Source organism: Protopterus annectens, chromosome 1.part1, assembly GCF_019279795.1.
Source record: "Protopterus annectens isolate FY-2018-M chromosome 1.part1, PAN1.0, whole genome shotgun sequence".
Lineage (NCBI taxonomy): Eukaryota > Metazoa > Chordata > Ceratodontiformes > Protopteridae > Protopterus > Protopterus annectens.
In genome coordinates, this window is record NC_056726.1 from 1906558 (window position 1) to 1923411 (window position 16854).

At 39.0% G+C, this 16854-nt stretch overlaps 1 protein-coding gene across 3 annotated transcripts in view; it reads right to left on the bottom strand.

Annotated features, from left to right (window-relative positions):
* KIDINS220 (kinase D interacting substrate 220) overlaps positions 1 to 16854 on the bottom strand; it is a 2951961-nt gene that overhangs the window by 1492335 nt on the left and 1442772 nt on the right. For all 3 annotated transcript variants that reach the window (XM_044073258.1, XM_044073248.1, XM_044073241.1), the window contains exon 11: positions 13781 to 13879. In XM_044073258.1, the coding sequence (XP_043929193.1) occupies positions 13781 to 13879 (99 nt within the window). The remainder of the gene's footprint in view (positions 1 to 13780; positions 13880 to 16854) is intronic.

The following is a 16854-nucleotide window of genomic DNA, read 5'->3' on the forward strand; positions in this document are numbered from 1 at the left end:
TGCCCATCATTTTTGAGTTGGTTTATTGTGTTGAGATGAAGGCAATGAATAAAACCAATAACCAAAAGAAATTGCCTAGGCACCACAATGAGAGCTCGCAACTCAGCTGGAAACCAAGATTTATTGAAGTACAACAAAATAAATAACGCTTATAATCCAAGTACGTTTTCGATGAAAATCTTCGTCAGAATCAGTACAAAACACACAGTTGATGCCTATTCTAGTTATATACCCTATCTAATTAACCTAATTGATTAATTTCAAACTAACAAGCAATCTTATTTTAAAAAAACACATACAAACAGATCCTATACATCAAATTAAAATTAACTTCCATACATATTATTGATAAAAATTCTATATAATGGGGCACATTTGTGTGGATGTAATGTCTTTATATTGTATACAATGTTAAAAACAATAAATAGTTAGCCACAGCTCTAAAACATTAAAATGTATGTACACAGAGTATATGGAGTGTATACTGCCATCTAATGGTTGTAATGGGTAAATAAACTTGATACTCATAACTTAGCTGATCTGAGTTTCAATACTGGCTTAATGGACAAAAAATCATTTAAACCCGGGGGTTTATTACATTCCAAAATTATTTGCCAGTATAATTCCTTGTATTCCAATTTGTCTTCCCATAAACCACCTCTTACGTCCTTGGGCACAGAGTCCAATACAAAAAAGGAAAACATTGCCTGAGGGCAAAAAGTCTGATGTCTATACAATGCATTATTCATATTCTGCTTTTTGATTTCATACAAATGTTCGTAAATACGACATTTGAGTTTCCTTTCTGTTTTGCCCACGTAAAAGGAGGTGCAGAAATTACAGCTAGCCAAATACACTATTCCACAGCTATTACAATTAAAAGAACCCTTGCTTGAAAGTGTTTTGTTCCTGGCTTTTAAGAAAACATCTTTCCTATTGTATATCCTTGGACATTGTGAAAAAAACCCACATTTATATGTACCTTCCCCTCGTGGACCTATGTTTTTAACCTTGGGACCACCATATTCAAAAATGTGCTTGAAATTGGTGTCTTTTCTGTAAATAAATTTCAAAGGGGTTTGATTATTCAATGGTAAGTCCGTGAATTGGACAAATCTCCCTCATTCTCTTGAAATCAACTCCTTAATAGGTCCTGAATCACCTGTATAATCAAGTATATAGGCTCTATCATGAAGGGTGGGATTTTGATATGTTAAATTGTCAGTCGGGGCAGGTACATTCTGTCCCAAAATAGGGGCAAATCTTTTGTGTCTCTCCTGTACTACCTCTGCTAAAACACCTTCCAATAAGGGCCTAGGGTATCCTCTGTCAACCAACATGTTACACACATTACTACACTCCTTCAAAAATTCATGGTCATCAGAGGTCATTCTACAGACCCTTACGAGTTGACCCATCACTAAATTTTTCTTTTGGAAATAAGGGTGGGCACTCTTGTAATGGAGGTATGAATTGGAAAAGGTTTTCTTACGATGTATACTAGAAGAAAAGAACCCTTGTTCCTCCTTTTTGAGTGTAATATCCAAGTATACCAGTTGTTCCGTATTAATTTCAAAGGTAAAATCAAAAAAATTGGTCGTGCCCTTCAAGTAATCCAGGAATTCGAAAAATCTTTCCTCAGTGTCTATCCAAAAGATACATATATCATCTAAAAACCTCTTGTACACAGACCAGCATTTAATAAATGGGCTGTCGAAAATAAATTATTTCTCCCACCAATTCAAAATAATGTTAGCATACATTGGAGCACACTTAGCACCCATGGCAACACCCTTGTTCTGTTGGAAAAATTCACCCTGAAAGTACATGAAATTATTTTTCAAAATAATCTCCATAAATAAGAGAGAGTTAGTAAAATCTCCATGAGACAGTGTACCATTATCAATAATGGCCTGTTCCAACCATAAAAGTCCAATCTCATGTGGGATGGAACCAAATAAGTCCACTATATCTAGAGTGACAAAAATGAGGTCTGATGAATAAAGGTGTGGTTTTACACACCTCAGAAAATCCCAAGAATCTTTGAGGACTGCGTCCCCAGTATATGACAAGGTCTTAAGTTTGTCATCCACAAATGCAGCCAGAGGTGTGGTAATAGAACCCTCCGCTGAAACAATTAACCTAAGCAGTGGATCCGTGGGATTTTTGTGAACCTTGGGTATACCGAAAACTGTCGGTACCCGGGGTTGTTGGTTGAACAAAAAATTGAATTGTTCTTGACTAATAGAACCATACAACAGTAAATCTTGTAACATCAAATGTATTTTGCTTTTAGCTATATTAACCTCATTAATTGATGCCTTAGAGTATTTACTAGTCTCATGTAAAGAATCCCTCATCTTTGATTCGTAAATAATATTGTCCATAAGGACCGTCCCCCCACCCTTATCAGGATGCATCACCCTCAAATTACCATCGTGTTTTAAATCGTTTAACAATTTTTTCTCCACCTGAGTTAAATTAGAATTCACATAGTGTGCCGTTATGGTATTTCTTATCTCTCTTTCCAACAAGTTACCAAAATTCCTCAATTGAGGATGAAGGGGGGGATTAAAACACTTTTCCTTTTGAGAACAGAATTAGAAGTTGTAACTGTTTCTTGCCCATTAAACAATAAGTGTAAATTTTGTTTCCTCAGAAATAATTTAAGGTCTATAATAGATCTAGGAATGCTGGCTTTCCTATTTGGTACAAATCTGAATCCTTTGGAAAAGAGCTGAAAATGTTCAGGGTGTACCTCAATATTACTGTAATTAAAAATCTTGTAGTTATGAAGCTCTAAAATATTGCCCTCCCGGGTAATAGTGTAACTGCCATTTACCTCTTGCTGTAGCCCCTCTGGTTGTAGTAATTCTGGTTCTGGTTGCGGATCCGATTGGATCGGCGAAGCGGGGGTCCTTGGTCTAAAGGGCACTCTTCGTCTTGGAAGGGAGTATCTGTAAAATCTCCCCTTTTTTCCTGATCAAAAGTGTATAATTGATGACCCACTTGGTCCCTAGTAGTCTTAGGATCTTGATACCTAAAAAAAGACCTGGGTTTTGGATATGCTACTTGGTCCTTGTATTCTTTAAGGTCCCTTGCTAACTTACCCCGTTTCCTGTCCATGTTAGTAATGCAGTCAGAATCAATTTGTAAAAAAATGTTGTGATACTGTTGTTTTTCTTTTTCTACCTGAAATAAAAGATCATTAACTATCTGGTCATTAATAGTCTCCATTTCTTTTAAAATACCTGCCATCACCTTCCCATTTTCTTTTATAATTGCTTTAATAACTTCAAAACCACACTGGTCAAATATCTTAATTAAATTTAAGTGAAATTCAGACCCTTCTTCAACTTTGTTAGGAAACTTAGAAAACCTTAAGCTCTTGGGCACAACTTGCTTGTTAAGGCATTCTTTGAGATAGTTACAGTCACATTCCAATCTTTTATATTTGTCAAGAAAAAATATAAATCATCAAGGCTTTGCCTATAAGTTTTAACATCATTAGTCTTATTGTTGGAAGTAACACCTTGTATATCATAATTTTTCTTTAAAAAGCCTTGAAAATCAAGGTTTGGTTGCTTTTTATTAAAGTCACCTTGGTTAAAAACCTCCGTAGAGCCTTCTGCTGGAACCGCGAATGATTTTCCATTGTTGCCTGCTTGAGAATTGTCAGTGCGCAAAAGTCTCGGAAAATCTGCAAAGGATTGACTCCCAGGTAAAACGGAACCACTAGCTTCGTTAAGTAGACAAGTGTTAGGGCAGGAATCTCGCTGTCCTGTACCTCGAGGTGGTAAATCCTTCTGAGAAGCAGCCCTCCGTTCGGAGGACACGCCAACGAGAGAATAACACACTGGAGTGAGAAGCTCCACCAACTGTGAAAGCTGCCCGATGACCTTTCTTAGTTCACCTCTTGTGTCAGAACGAGGCTCCATATCAGTTGCTGCTTCCGTGGTGTCAGCCATCGCATCCAAAGCAAAAACCAAGAAATTGAGATGAAGGCAATGAATAAAACCAATAACCAAAAGAAATTGCCTAGGCATCACAATGAGAGCTCGCAACTCAGCTGGAAACCAAGATTTATTGAAGTACAACAAAATAAATAACGCTTATAATCCAAGTACGTTTTCAATGAAAATCTTCGTCAGAATCAGTACAAAACACACAGTTGATGCCTATTCTAATTATATACCCTATCTAATTAACCTAATTGATTAATTTCAAACTAACAAGCAATCTTATTTTAAAAAAACACATACAAACAGATCCTATACATCAAATTAAAATTAACTTCCATACATATTATTGATAAAAATTCTATATAATGGGGCACATTTGTGTGGATGTAATGTCTTTACATTGTATACAATGTTAAAAACAATCTAAAAAGTTAGCCACAGCTCTAAAACATTAAAATGTATGTACACAGAGTATATGGAGTGTATACTGCCATCTAATGGTTGTAATGGGTAAATAACCTTGATACTCATAACTTAGCTGATCTGAGTTTCAATACTGGCTTAATGGACAAAAAATCATTATTGTGTTAGTGAAACTTATAAGGACTGTTATGGTACTGTGTCTGGATCAAAAGCCACAATAAGAACTGATTAGCAGGCTGTTACATATAAGATGGTTCATAAGTTGTGTGTCTTTACATTTTTCCAAAATTTTCAATAGGGCTGATAAAAAGGCTACGGGTTTATAGTTTGGAGAATTCTGTTGATGTGCCACCTTTGTGTAGGGGAATTACGTAGGAAATTTTCCCGAGTTTGGGGATATATTGCTCTGTGACTGATCGGCTGATCAAGAGAGAGCCTGGGCAGGAGATGGTGTCAGCTGTTAACATGAGATATTCATTAGGCCGCTGGTCTACAGTGATGGATGTGGGCTTCGGTTTATTTAGCAATTTTTTTACAGTACTCGTTTGGATAGGTTTTAGAAAGAAAGGACTGGTTGTAGCTTCTGTTATGGTAAGAATAGCAATGGAGATTTGTTATTATTCACTAGGGATAGTAAGGAGTTGGTAAATAATGAGTTGAACTGGGCAGCTAAGCTATCTTTAATATTCTTGGTAGTAGGGGTTGGAGATAAGGAATGTCCAAGTTGGAGTTGTTTAACAGCACCCCAAAATTTTGGGAGATTATTTTGATGTTTTTGTTGAATTCTAGTATCATATTTTTTTTGTCATTCTTGATCTGCTTTTTAGATTTGTTTCTTAGTTCCCAGTAGCTGTTAAAGGAGGTTTGGCTGTTGTTACCCTGGTACTGGGAACGAGGCTTTGTCTCTCTGCTTGAGTAACTGTTTAGTTTCTTTAGTCAGCCATGGAGTACAGTTAGATTTGACTTTAAGCTTTCTAAGGGGAGCCAGACTGTTTAGAATGTCAAGGAATTGCTGTTGAAATATTCAGCAGCAGAACCTAGATGGAGAAATATGATAATGGGGATCAATCACACTGCTGCAGGAGTGATTTAAAAGTAGTGGATGAGAATTTTTTTTGTACATATTTTCTGCGGGGCTGGGATGATGCCTAATTAGATAGGGGGGTACATGATTACTTAGGCTATCTGGGAGACATCCTGAGTGATAGACTAGTGAGGGCATATTGGTTAAGGTCCAGTTGAAACTGACTGCCTGTTACTGTGCTTATCCATACCAGCTGGTGATTGTATCATTTGGGTGAAACCAGATTTATGAAATTAGAGGGTTTATCTGAATTACATGTATACCAGTATATTGAAATCCCCCATTATGGTTTCCTGGTTAAATGTGGAAGATGACCAGTAAAAAAGGTTCTCAATTATGGATTGATTGTTATCAGGAGGGATATAGACTGATATGATAATGTATATTTTGGGTTAACTTCGAGGCGGTAGTTAGTACTTCACTATTATTGAGGCCTTGGGGGTTTAATTATAAGTGTTCAAGTTTGAGTGTATCTTTATATATTACAGCTATAACTCTTCCAGGTTTATTCACTCTATCTAGTCTGTGGGTACTGTAGCCTGGGGTAGTCGTTTATGTGGGGTTTTAGCCAAGTTTTTGTTAAAAATGCTATGTCGGTGGTGTAGAGAGATAAGGAAGCATGAAAATCATGTATTTTATTTAAGAGACTCCTCAGATTCATACTGATGAATAAAATGTTGGAAACATTTTGAAGTAGATTAGTGAAAGTCTGGGTGTGAGTAGTATTTGGTGTATGAGATACTTGTGTTGGATTAGGGCCTGGGTTTGGGTGGAAGTCGCCACAAGTTGTGGTTTTCTGAGTAGGAATGGGTGTAAAAGTTTAGGTGATAGTCTAGTAAATTTATGGACCAGATATGGGGAAGTTCACGGTTGTACGTATCTATATGTGAACAGCTCCGTCTTGGAGCTATTAAAGAGGTGTGGTGCTATGGAAATGTTAGTATATGAAATATGAGGTGGAGTGGGGAAGGAGTAGGTGGGAGACTGCATGTTTGCGATTATGTAATTGTGATAAGAAGCGAGATGCAGGGCTGCTATGAGTAAGCTAAGGATGGAAATGTGTAAGAGTAACATTGTTGTATGGAGGGTACAACACAGAGGTATAGCTAGTGATGTCTTACTGTCTAAGTGGACTGAGAGGAGTGTGTCACCTTAAGAATAACCACTATGAGGTGGGGAGGAGGGCGATGGTTGTTAAGTTAGTAGCTGACTGTGTTGAGGTTTGGAGGTAGTGATTTAATACTTGGACATGGTAGGTGTGGTGTGGTTAAAATAAATATAGGTGTAGTGGGGGTTGGGTGAGATTTAGGGGCAAGGTAGGGGAGCAGAGTGAGCCCGAGCATAGCGAGGGTGAATGCAGCAGGCCTACACCACCACGAATGTTAAACAAAAAACATCAGGAAACAGGTAAATGTTACAAATTGTTTATCATCAACTACTCTAAGGTGTATTCCTTACTCTTACCAGTTAGCCAACTTGGTTTTACTTAAGTAAATAAGGGGGGGAAAGCTGCATATCTACATTTGGAAGGCATAATACTTTGTGATAAGGGGAAAAAGCAGTATAGCTCCACTTGGAGGGATTCTATTGCTTTTACAGTTTAATAAGAAAAGCAATATCACACGGTTTGGTAGGTTTCAATTGCTGTTACTGAAAAATAGTATAGCTCCTTTTGGTAGGCTTCTACTTTAGGATGGAAGAAGAGAGTGAATAAGATTTTAATTACCTAACTGCCCCTGTGAAGGTGCACGCCACTACAATACTGTTCCTGTTAAGCCCATAATTATTTAAAACTATACTGGGGACCTTTGTGATAATTTCACCAACATTTGCTTCTCAGTATCTATATACTCTGCTTTGCAGTCCACAAATAAAACATGTTCAGTAGTGGATGACTTTGGGTAGTTTAAAATAACTGTCAGTTTCCAGCCTGAAATGAGGAACGGAATGTGTGTTCAGGGTGATGGGGGGAGGGGGGTTGGCAAGCACACAACATGGAGTGGGGCAAATCGCCTCCTTCTCTCAGTGGAATGTAAGCTAAGCAAATCATCTAAATATGGAAAAAAATGTGGATACCCTGTAGTCTGCAGTTTATCTATAACTGGAGCTAGACACTTTGTGAACACTCTTGATGCAGTGGATAGTCCAAAGGGTAAGGTGGCGAATAGATGATATGATGCAGACACACAGAAGCTTAAGAAACGAATGACGTCTGGAGGAATAGGGATGCAAAGATAAACATCTTTAAATTTAATGTTACCAGGAAACTTAAATGAGGAAGAAGAGGGAACAGGTTGTGAAGTGACAGCAGTCTGAATGTGGGCACCACTGCAAACAGGTTCAAGAAAGAAAGATCCAGAACTGGTTTCCAAACATTATCTTTCTTTCTTTGGCACAAAAAGCATCCTTGAATAAAAACTTTTCTCAACTTGGAATTGAAGAACTAGTCCCATCACTCCCTAGGATACCATGTGTTGGAAGACGAAGGAGGAAACAAAGAAGTCTAATCTGGTAGATGAGGAAATTAACCCGGAAAAGGAGGGATTTACATATAATGACTGATCTTCAGAAACCATTTGTCTGACCTTATCTCCACTTAAGGAGTGCTGGAAAATCTTATAGATTCCCTGAATTAACTTACCCCCCTTCATCACACTTTTTGATAACCTCTGCAGCAGAGGAACCAAAAACTAAATCTCTAATCAAAGTAGAATTTAAAATCTCATTTTGCAATAGATCAGGGAGGTCCTTAGAATGCAGCCAGGTATTAACTAGGTCACACACACTGTAAAACAAGGAGTAGTGACTTGTACAATGGGAGAAATTAAATTATTTAAAGTAGATTTTTCCTCACAAGAAGAAACTGCAGACATTCGGAAATTGTCAGAAGAAATTTTAACATATGAGCCTAACAATTCAAAATTCTGAAAATCAAAGTTGCAAAAGCATACATTTTTCCCATACGTATCAGCAATCTTCCCATCCATCAGAAACTAGGACTGGAATTAACCAAATACTTAGCAGTGGTAGGATTAACTACAGCTACAGCTGCTGAGTCAGGATTGGGAAGTGTGTACACAAACGTAAAAGTGCTGAGTAATTTTATACATTCTATCGGCCTTCAGGGGTAGCATGTGGACTACCAGGAAAACTGCAGGAAGTAACACACAAACACAAACGCACACATGCACAAACACACGCTCTAGAAATGACAGAACTGGGGAAATGGATAAAGGTTCTGGAAATTCCTTATTTAACAGCTCATAGTATTTCTGAGGGACTGAGAAACCTGAGTTCTCCCACTGAAAACAATGAGAAAGAGAATCCCCTACAGGGAGAGTCAGAAGCTGAGCTCTCTTCTGATTCTGGATCAGAAAACTGAGGGGAAAAACCCTGTATCTGTCCAGTCAGCTTCCTGTCCAGATTCAGATTCTTGTATTTCTTCAGGTGCCACTCTTTCTTTTACTAGAAAGCACCTTTATAGGAAGGATCAACAGCCTTAATTAAACCCTGATGCAGACCCATTAAACTAAGTAAATTTCAAGAAGAGTAGTAGTTTTCTGTTTATGACAGGAAAAATGTGGCCAACAGTGTTGTTAATGACAACAGTAGCTACCCCAGGGATGGGCACAACATTCTAACTAAACAAGGAAGCCTTCCCTGTTCCCTCTTCCAGAACTGACACAAGTGGCTCTTCCCTGCTCCTTGAGGGGACCCCAAAAGCCGCAGAGTACATGACTAACCCTTGGTCCATAGTGGCTGTAGGTGCTACACCAGATGGATCCACAATAAAAGCTGAGTGGACTGACAAGCAAGCTATGGCCACAGCACAGTCATCCACCTGCAGCTGAGGCAAACTGCTTGCCTGCTGTGGTGGCAAAGACTGTTTGCTTCACTTTTTCTTTTTGTGGTCAAAAGAAAGACCGAACATGGGGCCAGTAATTCATTCTATGATCAAGCCAAAAATCCTGCCTCTTTCCCGAGGAAAATAAGCAGCAAGAGCTGGTAAAAATTTAAAGTCTTTAAAAGTCGATTTATTTATTTTTTTACATGCAAACACAGTAAAAAGAGCTCTTTGCCAGCCCCAAAAGAAAAATATATACAATTCCTCCACAGAAAAAATGCTTTTCAATTACTTTAACCAACTTTTAAAGCTGACCAGAAAAAATGTGCACTCAATTTAAAATTACAGCTAAATGTCATGACAATCCGTTAAAACAAAAAGTTCTTGTTTAAAAATAAGTTTCCTAAATATGAAAGCACAATAAAACGATTTACTTTCCTCAAAAGTAACTTATCTGCCTAGCAATGGAACAGCACAAGCTGACCATCAATCCTCTAAAGCCTGCAGAGGAGCACTCTCTTCGGAGGCAGGACATTTTTGAAAGGCTTGGCCTCAAACTTGTCTTTTAGTCAGCTCATCCCAAGCTGCATGGATTGTTTGGGCATGTGGAAGGTACCCTGAAGCTTTAGAAGCTAGCCGGCTGTTATATACTCAGCAGGATATGAACTATATAGCTAAGGTTACTGCAGCAGTGATCCATATGATGAACATCATAGAAGGAGCTCTAAAGCTTTAAAGGCTGACCAGCCATTATGGTTAGGATCCAACTAGCCTAGGCTACTGCAACAGTGGTGTAAACACTGAACATTCAGGAATACTTCCATTTTTTGTTGCACATTCCTGGAAAGAATGTCTTCTCTTTCTCACTGTCCTCAGGATGAAGCTGGCACAAAGCAGGCAAAATACCATGTTGTGCTCTGGGGTGAGACAAAACAAAGAGTGCAAGTACTTGTGAGAAATTTGCTTCCCACAAAAGATTCAGTTATTGACTTTATCAAAACTTTTAGATTTTCAATCTCTATCAGACATTACCTAAAACAAAGCTCTACAAGAAAATCTCCTATGGTGTACTTAGCTGATTTCTGAAAGCAGACCAGCTGATGGCGCTAACACTAGTCAGTACATACTGCTCACAAACTGCACTGCTCTGCAAAAATGAATTGAAGATGTCATCAACAAAGCGCCACTTTTTCCATTAATTTCCTTGTACAGTGGTAGAAGGGAGTTGGATGAGGCCCAGGAGGGAAAGAAGAACTGGAAGTCAGGCTAGTCAGGATGGGTTATGTGCAAGGATGAATCCTGAAAGTCAAAACTGCAATAACAAACAGTACGCTAAAATATCTGACGATACCTTAAAAGTATGTCAACATTTAAATCACTGGTGCATGATCTATATCACTGCTGCACAGCACAATACTAATTGCAATATCAAGTCCAACCATGAGTACTGCTACAAAAATATGCACCACAGCAGGGACTGAAGAAGGTAAGAATACCTGTATGTTAAAAGGCTGGGACTTGACAGGGGGTTGAGGCTGGTATACCGGACTGTCCGTTTAAAATATTTAAATTAGAGACACAGGGCTTGATTCTCACCTTAGAGGGAAATTGGCTAGGCTTAAAACAGCCTGCAAGAGCAAGCTATTCTGGTACTTACCTATGAACCTATAAATGCTAACATAATTCCCTTTGAAGTAAGACAGCAGGAATCCTTCTGGAAAAGAAATATACTACCTCATTATGTACCTCACAAGACGTCTACAACTGGAAAGGCCGCAGAAATACCTCATAAAGAGGCTTACCAGCCTCAAACAGATGCCCTATGCAGACCGTCTCAAAAAATCCCAGCTTTACTCCGTCGCATATCGCCTACTCAGAGGCAATCTCTGCCTAACATACAAAGCTATGTCAAACCCACAGCTGTTGGACATGCTCCACAAAGAAATCCCAATCCCTCCAAGCTACACTCTCTAGGGACCTAAACCTTGTCACAGGATAATAAACAGAACATGCTGGAGGGATAGATTCCTATCCCAGAGACTTCCCCATACTCTGGAACAAACTACCTATCTATATCAAACAAAGCTTCTCATTAGCACTCAAGAAAAATCTTGATGATTGGAAGGAAAATAGGAAATTCACATGAGAGAAGCCTCTGCATGTATGGCAACTGCAAGGTCCCAAACCAATTGTAATTCAAAGCAAAATAAGACCAGCAGACTGTGGCAAAAAACAATATTTTAATGTTATGTGCTACAAACACAATGTTACAGGAGAAAGAAACAGACCGGTTTTGGCTAATAAATCATATAGCCTTCATCAATGTGTAAAAACATAAATGAACTCATTCCTTATATAGTCAAATCATGACATGTGACCAATTAAAATTGCTCATTTAATCTCGGTGCAAACAGGCCACCCAGCTTAACAATCCATTTTTTCTCTTTTTTGTTCAGCATCTCATGCCACCCTGACTTATTGGATCTCATGCCCAAAATCCGATTAATAATAATAAGATTAAAAGAAGCATTTGTACGTATTATGGTATATTTGTACAGTGCATTTGTAATTCTTTGGTGTTTAATGTCACAAAGGTGCTCAGAAATCCTAAATTTCACCAGCAGGGATGTTTGCCCAATGTAGAAAGCTGAACATTTGCAGACAGCCATGTATATCACCCAGTCTGTATGGCAATTGGCAAAAAAAGAAATGTTATATACCTGGCTAGTGTTTTTACTGCTAAAACACCTGGTCTTCATGACCTTAGGACAGTAAGAACAATGCCCGCAGGGAAAACACCCTTGGACTGGAGTACCCAAAAGTGTAGTTTGAGAACACTCCTTCTTATAATTAAGCCCATTCCTGGACCACCACCACCCCTCCTTTATCTGCCATCAATATAACCAGTTGATGATTGTTGGCTAACCTGGAAATAGCTTCCATGTCAGTCTTATTGGATCTAGCCCTGGTATCCCTGGAGTAAAAGTTTAAGTCCCTCAGGATAGAATTTTGGAACATGAGAACACTTTGTTGCATCAGTGGCATAAATGTAGATATATGGTATCTTAACTCTTCACAAGCATCCAAAGTATCTTTTCACTGAAAAAACAACTTCAAATTGAGATTCCTACAAAACTGCTGTAACATCATTTACAAAACTGTCCTCAGACTCAAAAAAAAACAGGTATGAAAGACAATCCTTTATTCAGAATGCCAATCTCCAAAGGAGGAAGGGACTATAATAAAATATTCAAAACATATGATTTACTGTTTCCGTACAAACATTTAGTAGGTATCATTTTTCCTTTAGGAAAGGCAAGAATTTGGCTTCCTACTTTAATCATTACAAACACGGGCCTAATTATAAGGAGTGTTCTCAAACTACACTTTTGGATACTCCAGTCCTAGGGTGTTTTCCCTGCGGTCATTGTTCTTACTGTCCTAAGGTCAGGAAGACCAGGTGTTTTAGCAGTAAAAACACTAGCCAGGTATATAACATTTCTTTTTTTGACAATTGCCATACAGATTGGGTAATATACTTGGCTATCTGCAAATGTTCAGCTTTCTACATTGGGCAAACATCCCTGCTGATGAAATTTAGGATTTCTGAGCACCTTTGTGACATCAAACACCAAAGAATTACAAATGCCCTGTACAAACATACCATAATACATAAAAATGCTTCTTTTAATTTTATTATTATTGATCAGATTTTGGGCACGAGATCCAATAAGTCAGGGTGGCATGAGATACTGAACAAAAAAGAGAAAAAAATGGATTGTTAAGCTGGGCGGTCTGTTTGCACCCGGATTAATTGAGCACCTTTAATTAGTTACATGTTGTCATGATTTCACTATATAAGGAGTGAGTTAATTTATGTTTTTACACACTGATGAAGGCTATGTGATTTATTAGCCAAAACCGGACTGTTTCTTTCTCTTGTAACCTTGTGTGTTTGTAGCACATAACATTAAAATATTGTTTTTTTGCCACGGTCTGCTGGTCTAATTTTGTTTTGAAATAGGAAATTCACCCCGGGGATCATCTCTGTGGCTCTGCTCGACAGGGGCACAGGAAAATAATTTTCTTGGGTGGTGAAAGCCAGGGTACCTTTTTGGCTAGGCTTATATAGGCCCTAGGGCCAACAGCCTAGTACCTACCCATGAACTTTGACATTTGTGAGCTTGACAATACAATAAGAATTGAAATTATTTTTTCCCCTATAATGTCTTGCCTGATGGCTCCTCTGCCTGGATTCAGATGGTCCATTTGTTCTGGGAGGAAGCCAGCTAGGCATTCAAGGGCTAGGCAAAAGCCCTAAAGCACGTTCCTTTCCTCCCTTCACAGCTTTTTGGCAGTTCAGGTCTATTTGTGAAATCATGCAGTGGCGCACTGCCGTGACACACTTTTTTTTTTTACAAATTATATTTGCAGTAAACTTCTAGTCAAACAAGTTACATACATTACCTTGTCTACAGCAGACACCTTGGCACCTTTATCCAACAGTAGTTCTACTATTTCAATATTCCTCATCTTAGTGGCCTTGATAAGTGGAGTTTCACCATCCTAAAAGGCAAAGAGAATACTGGCATTTAAATTAACGAAGAGAGAAGAATTGATAAAAGTAATCTGCAATCATAATTTTTGTTTAGATGCAAGCAACATGTAGATCAAAGGATTAATGAACACAGCACACAGGACTCTTTGTATACCAATAAATACAAAGCTCAAGGAAGAAAATATATAATCCAATGCTGCTGCTAGCTCCTATTGAACTCTTTTTCCCTTAACTGCCCTACAGTACCCTTTGATACGCTACATTTTGATGTCCCTGATGAGCAACACCCTCCATGAAAAGCTACTCCTTTAAGTAATTTAAAGCTCCCTGATCAAGGTCTCACAGATATCCCATTTTCCCTTGTCCTTCTTGAGCTCCAGTGACTTACCTTTCCCTAATAATTAGCAAGTACATATCATACTCCCCTCAATTCTAATACACATCTGAAGCTTCTGTCTACATTTTAGTTCTCCAACCAAATTGCTATTTTATTAATTTTTTGTTACATGTCTTGACCTGCCTCCCTTTCTCCTTGTATGTCCTCTAGAACTGAATATGACCATACTGATGCCCTCAGTAATAAAAAAATAAATAAATTTAAAGTCATGTACTTACATAACAATAGAGCATTTAATTTCAGTCTATCCGATATGACAAACAGGTCCTCGCACCACTTGTCAGATCCGACTAGACAGAATTAGAGCACCAGCCTTGAGCACCTTTAAGAAATTTTTCTTCTTATAATGCAGTTGTCCCTGTAGTTACCTCAGATCAAGTTGGACTCCCTAAGACTTTGTGCAAGAAAACAAAAAAGATGTTCAACCTTTCTGACAGAATCTGTGAAGGTAAAAATGCAATTGTTCAAGTACATACAGGGTATGCACTAAGTACACTTATTTGTTTTCATAATTAGGAAAGAAGACTAGTAAATGAATGGGTTGTGTAATAACTGTCCCAGAAGCAACCTTAGAAATAAAAGAAGCATTAGTCCTTAGACTTACCCTGGCTTTATGAAAAATTAGATAGAGGAGAAATGAATACAGAGCACGGAACTCAGAAATCCTTCTTGCTGAGGTAATTGCTACTAAAAAAACAGTCCTGGAAGATAGACATTTAAGGTCTGCTGAAGATGCTGGCACAAAGATTTGGTAAAAGCCTCTAGAATGAAATTCAGATCCAATGAATCTTTAACAGGTGGCAGTAGAAAGGTGTCTTTTATAGAAAGATCTTGCAGTTTGTGAGAGGCTAGGGAGCGATCTTGAAAACCTATATAAAAGCTCAAACTAGCCATTAACTGTATTCTGACAGTGGAGAAGCAAGAACTTGAGTTGAACAGAGATGCGAGAAAGTGCAGCATGTTTGCTACAGGTGCTGAGAAAGGGTCAATGTTTTGTGAGCAGCCCATGACACAAACCCTTTCTACTTGCCGCAACAGATCTTGTGAGTGGAAGATTTTTGAGAGGCTGTTAAAATCATGACCAAACCTTAGGGACAGAACCATCCCTGGCTATTAATGGAAGTGGAGAAGCCATGCAGTTAGTTTTAGACTGTGTAAGCACAGGTGATGCTCCCAAGAGGGGTAAGTGACCACATCAGGTACTGGATTTAGGAGTCAGGCAGGTTCCTTCAGGTTTGATTTTAGCAAGGGAAAACAAATCTGTCTGGGACAAAAGGGGGCTATGAGAATGACTGTTACCGTGCACCTCAGAGTTTCTGCAGAAATCTGGACATCAGTGGAAAAGGTGAATATGCATACAGGAGTCCGGGGGTACCAAACCTGAGAAAAAGCATCATTGGGTGTCTGTCCAGGAAAAGGAATCAGGGCAAAATAGCTGCTGCATTTTATGCTGTGTGGAGTGGCAAAAAGACCATAGCAGTGAGTGCCCCAACAACTGAATATCTTCTTGGCTGCTGTTGGACTGAGGGACCACTCATAACTGATGAGTCATAAGGCATTATAAAGCACTACTGAGCCTGTCTGCAAGGTCAGTGAGCACCCCTAGGATGTGTGTTGCTACAAGAAAGACGTTGGAGGTCATTGCCTACTGCCAGACTCTCATAGCATCCCGATGTAAGAAGCACAATCTAGTCCCCCCTTATACCAAACTACCATCATGTTGTCTGTTTGGATGGATATACCTGTGAAAGTTTTTCCTGAAATTCCAGCAACACTAGGAGGACTGACCTCAACTCCAGGACATTTATGTGAAGGCTGGCCTCACTGTCTGTCCAAAGACCTTGGACCATTCTCCCTTCATAATGTCCTCCTCAACACAAGCAAGGATGCATCTGTGGTCACTGCTACTACAAGAGATGGTATTAAAAAGGTTTGCATATCAGAACCATTGGGGTTTGTAACCCCCATTGGCGAAGTTTCCTGCATGATTCTGTGATGATTACGGTCCTGGAAAGGGCATGGCAGCCCTGTGACCATAGTGCTTGCACAGGAGCAGTTACAAGACTTTCGTGTGAAAATGAGCAAATTCTACCATCAGAAAGTACAGTTGTGTACACTTACCATAAATGTAGATGTTCGAGTATATTCACTGTTGCAGTCATCACATTTGGGTTATCCCTGCCAGGGTAGCTCTCGGCCGGCCCGAATACCAGAGGCTTAGTATTTCTGCGACAGTTGCTGTCGCTTCAGGACTGACGTCAGGTCGTCAGTAGTATAAAGTAAGGCAGCCAACGCCATTGCATCAGTTTTTCTTGCCCTAACCTGTCAGGAGCCCCCAAGTGGGAGCCAGGTTCTGGTAGAAGAACCCCATCAGTAGAAATGAAATATCAATATGCCCCTTGTAAGGGAAGAGAAGAAAGAAGAGGGGCATGGAGGGAGGGAAACCAAGACTGCAACAGTGAATACACTCAAACATATACATTTATGGTAAGTGTACACAACTGTACTATGTTCTTCGTGTTTCACTGTTGCAGTCATCACATTTGGGTTGATTCCCAAAGTTGAGGAAATGGGTGGAGGCAGTCA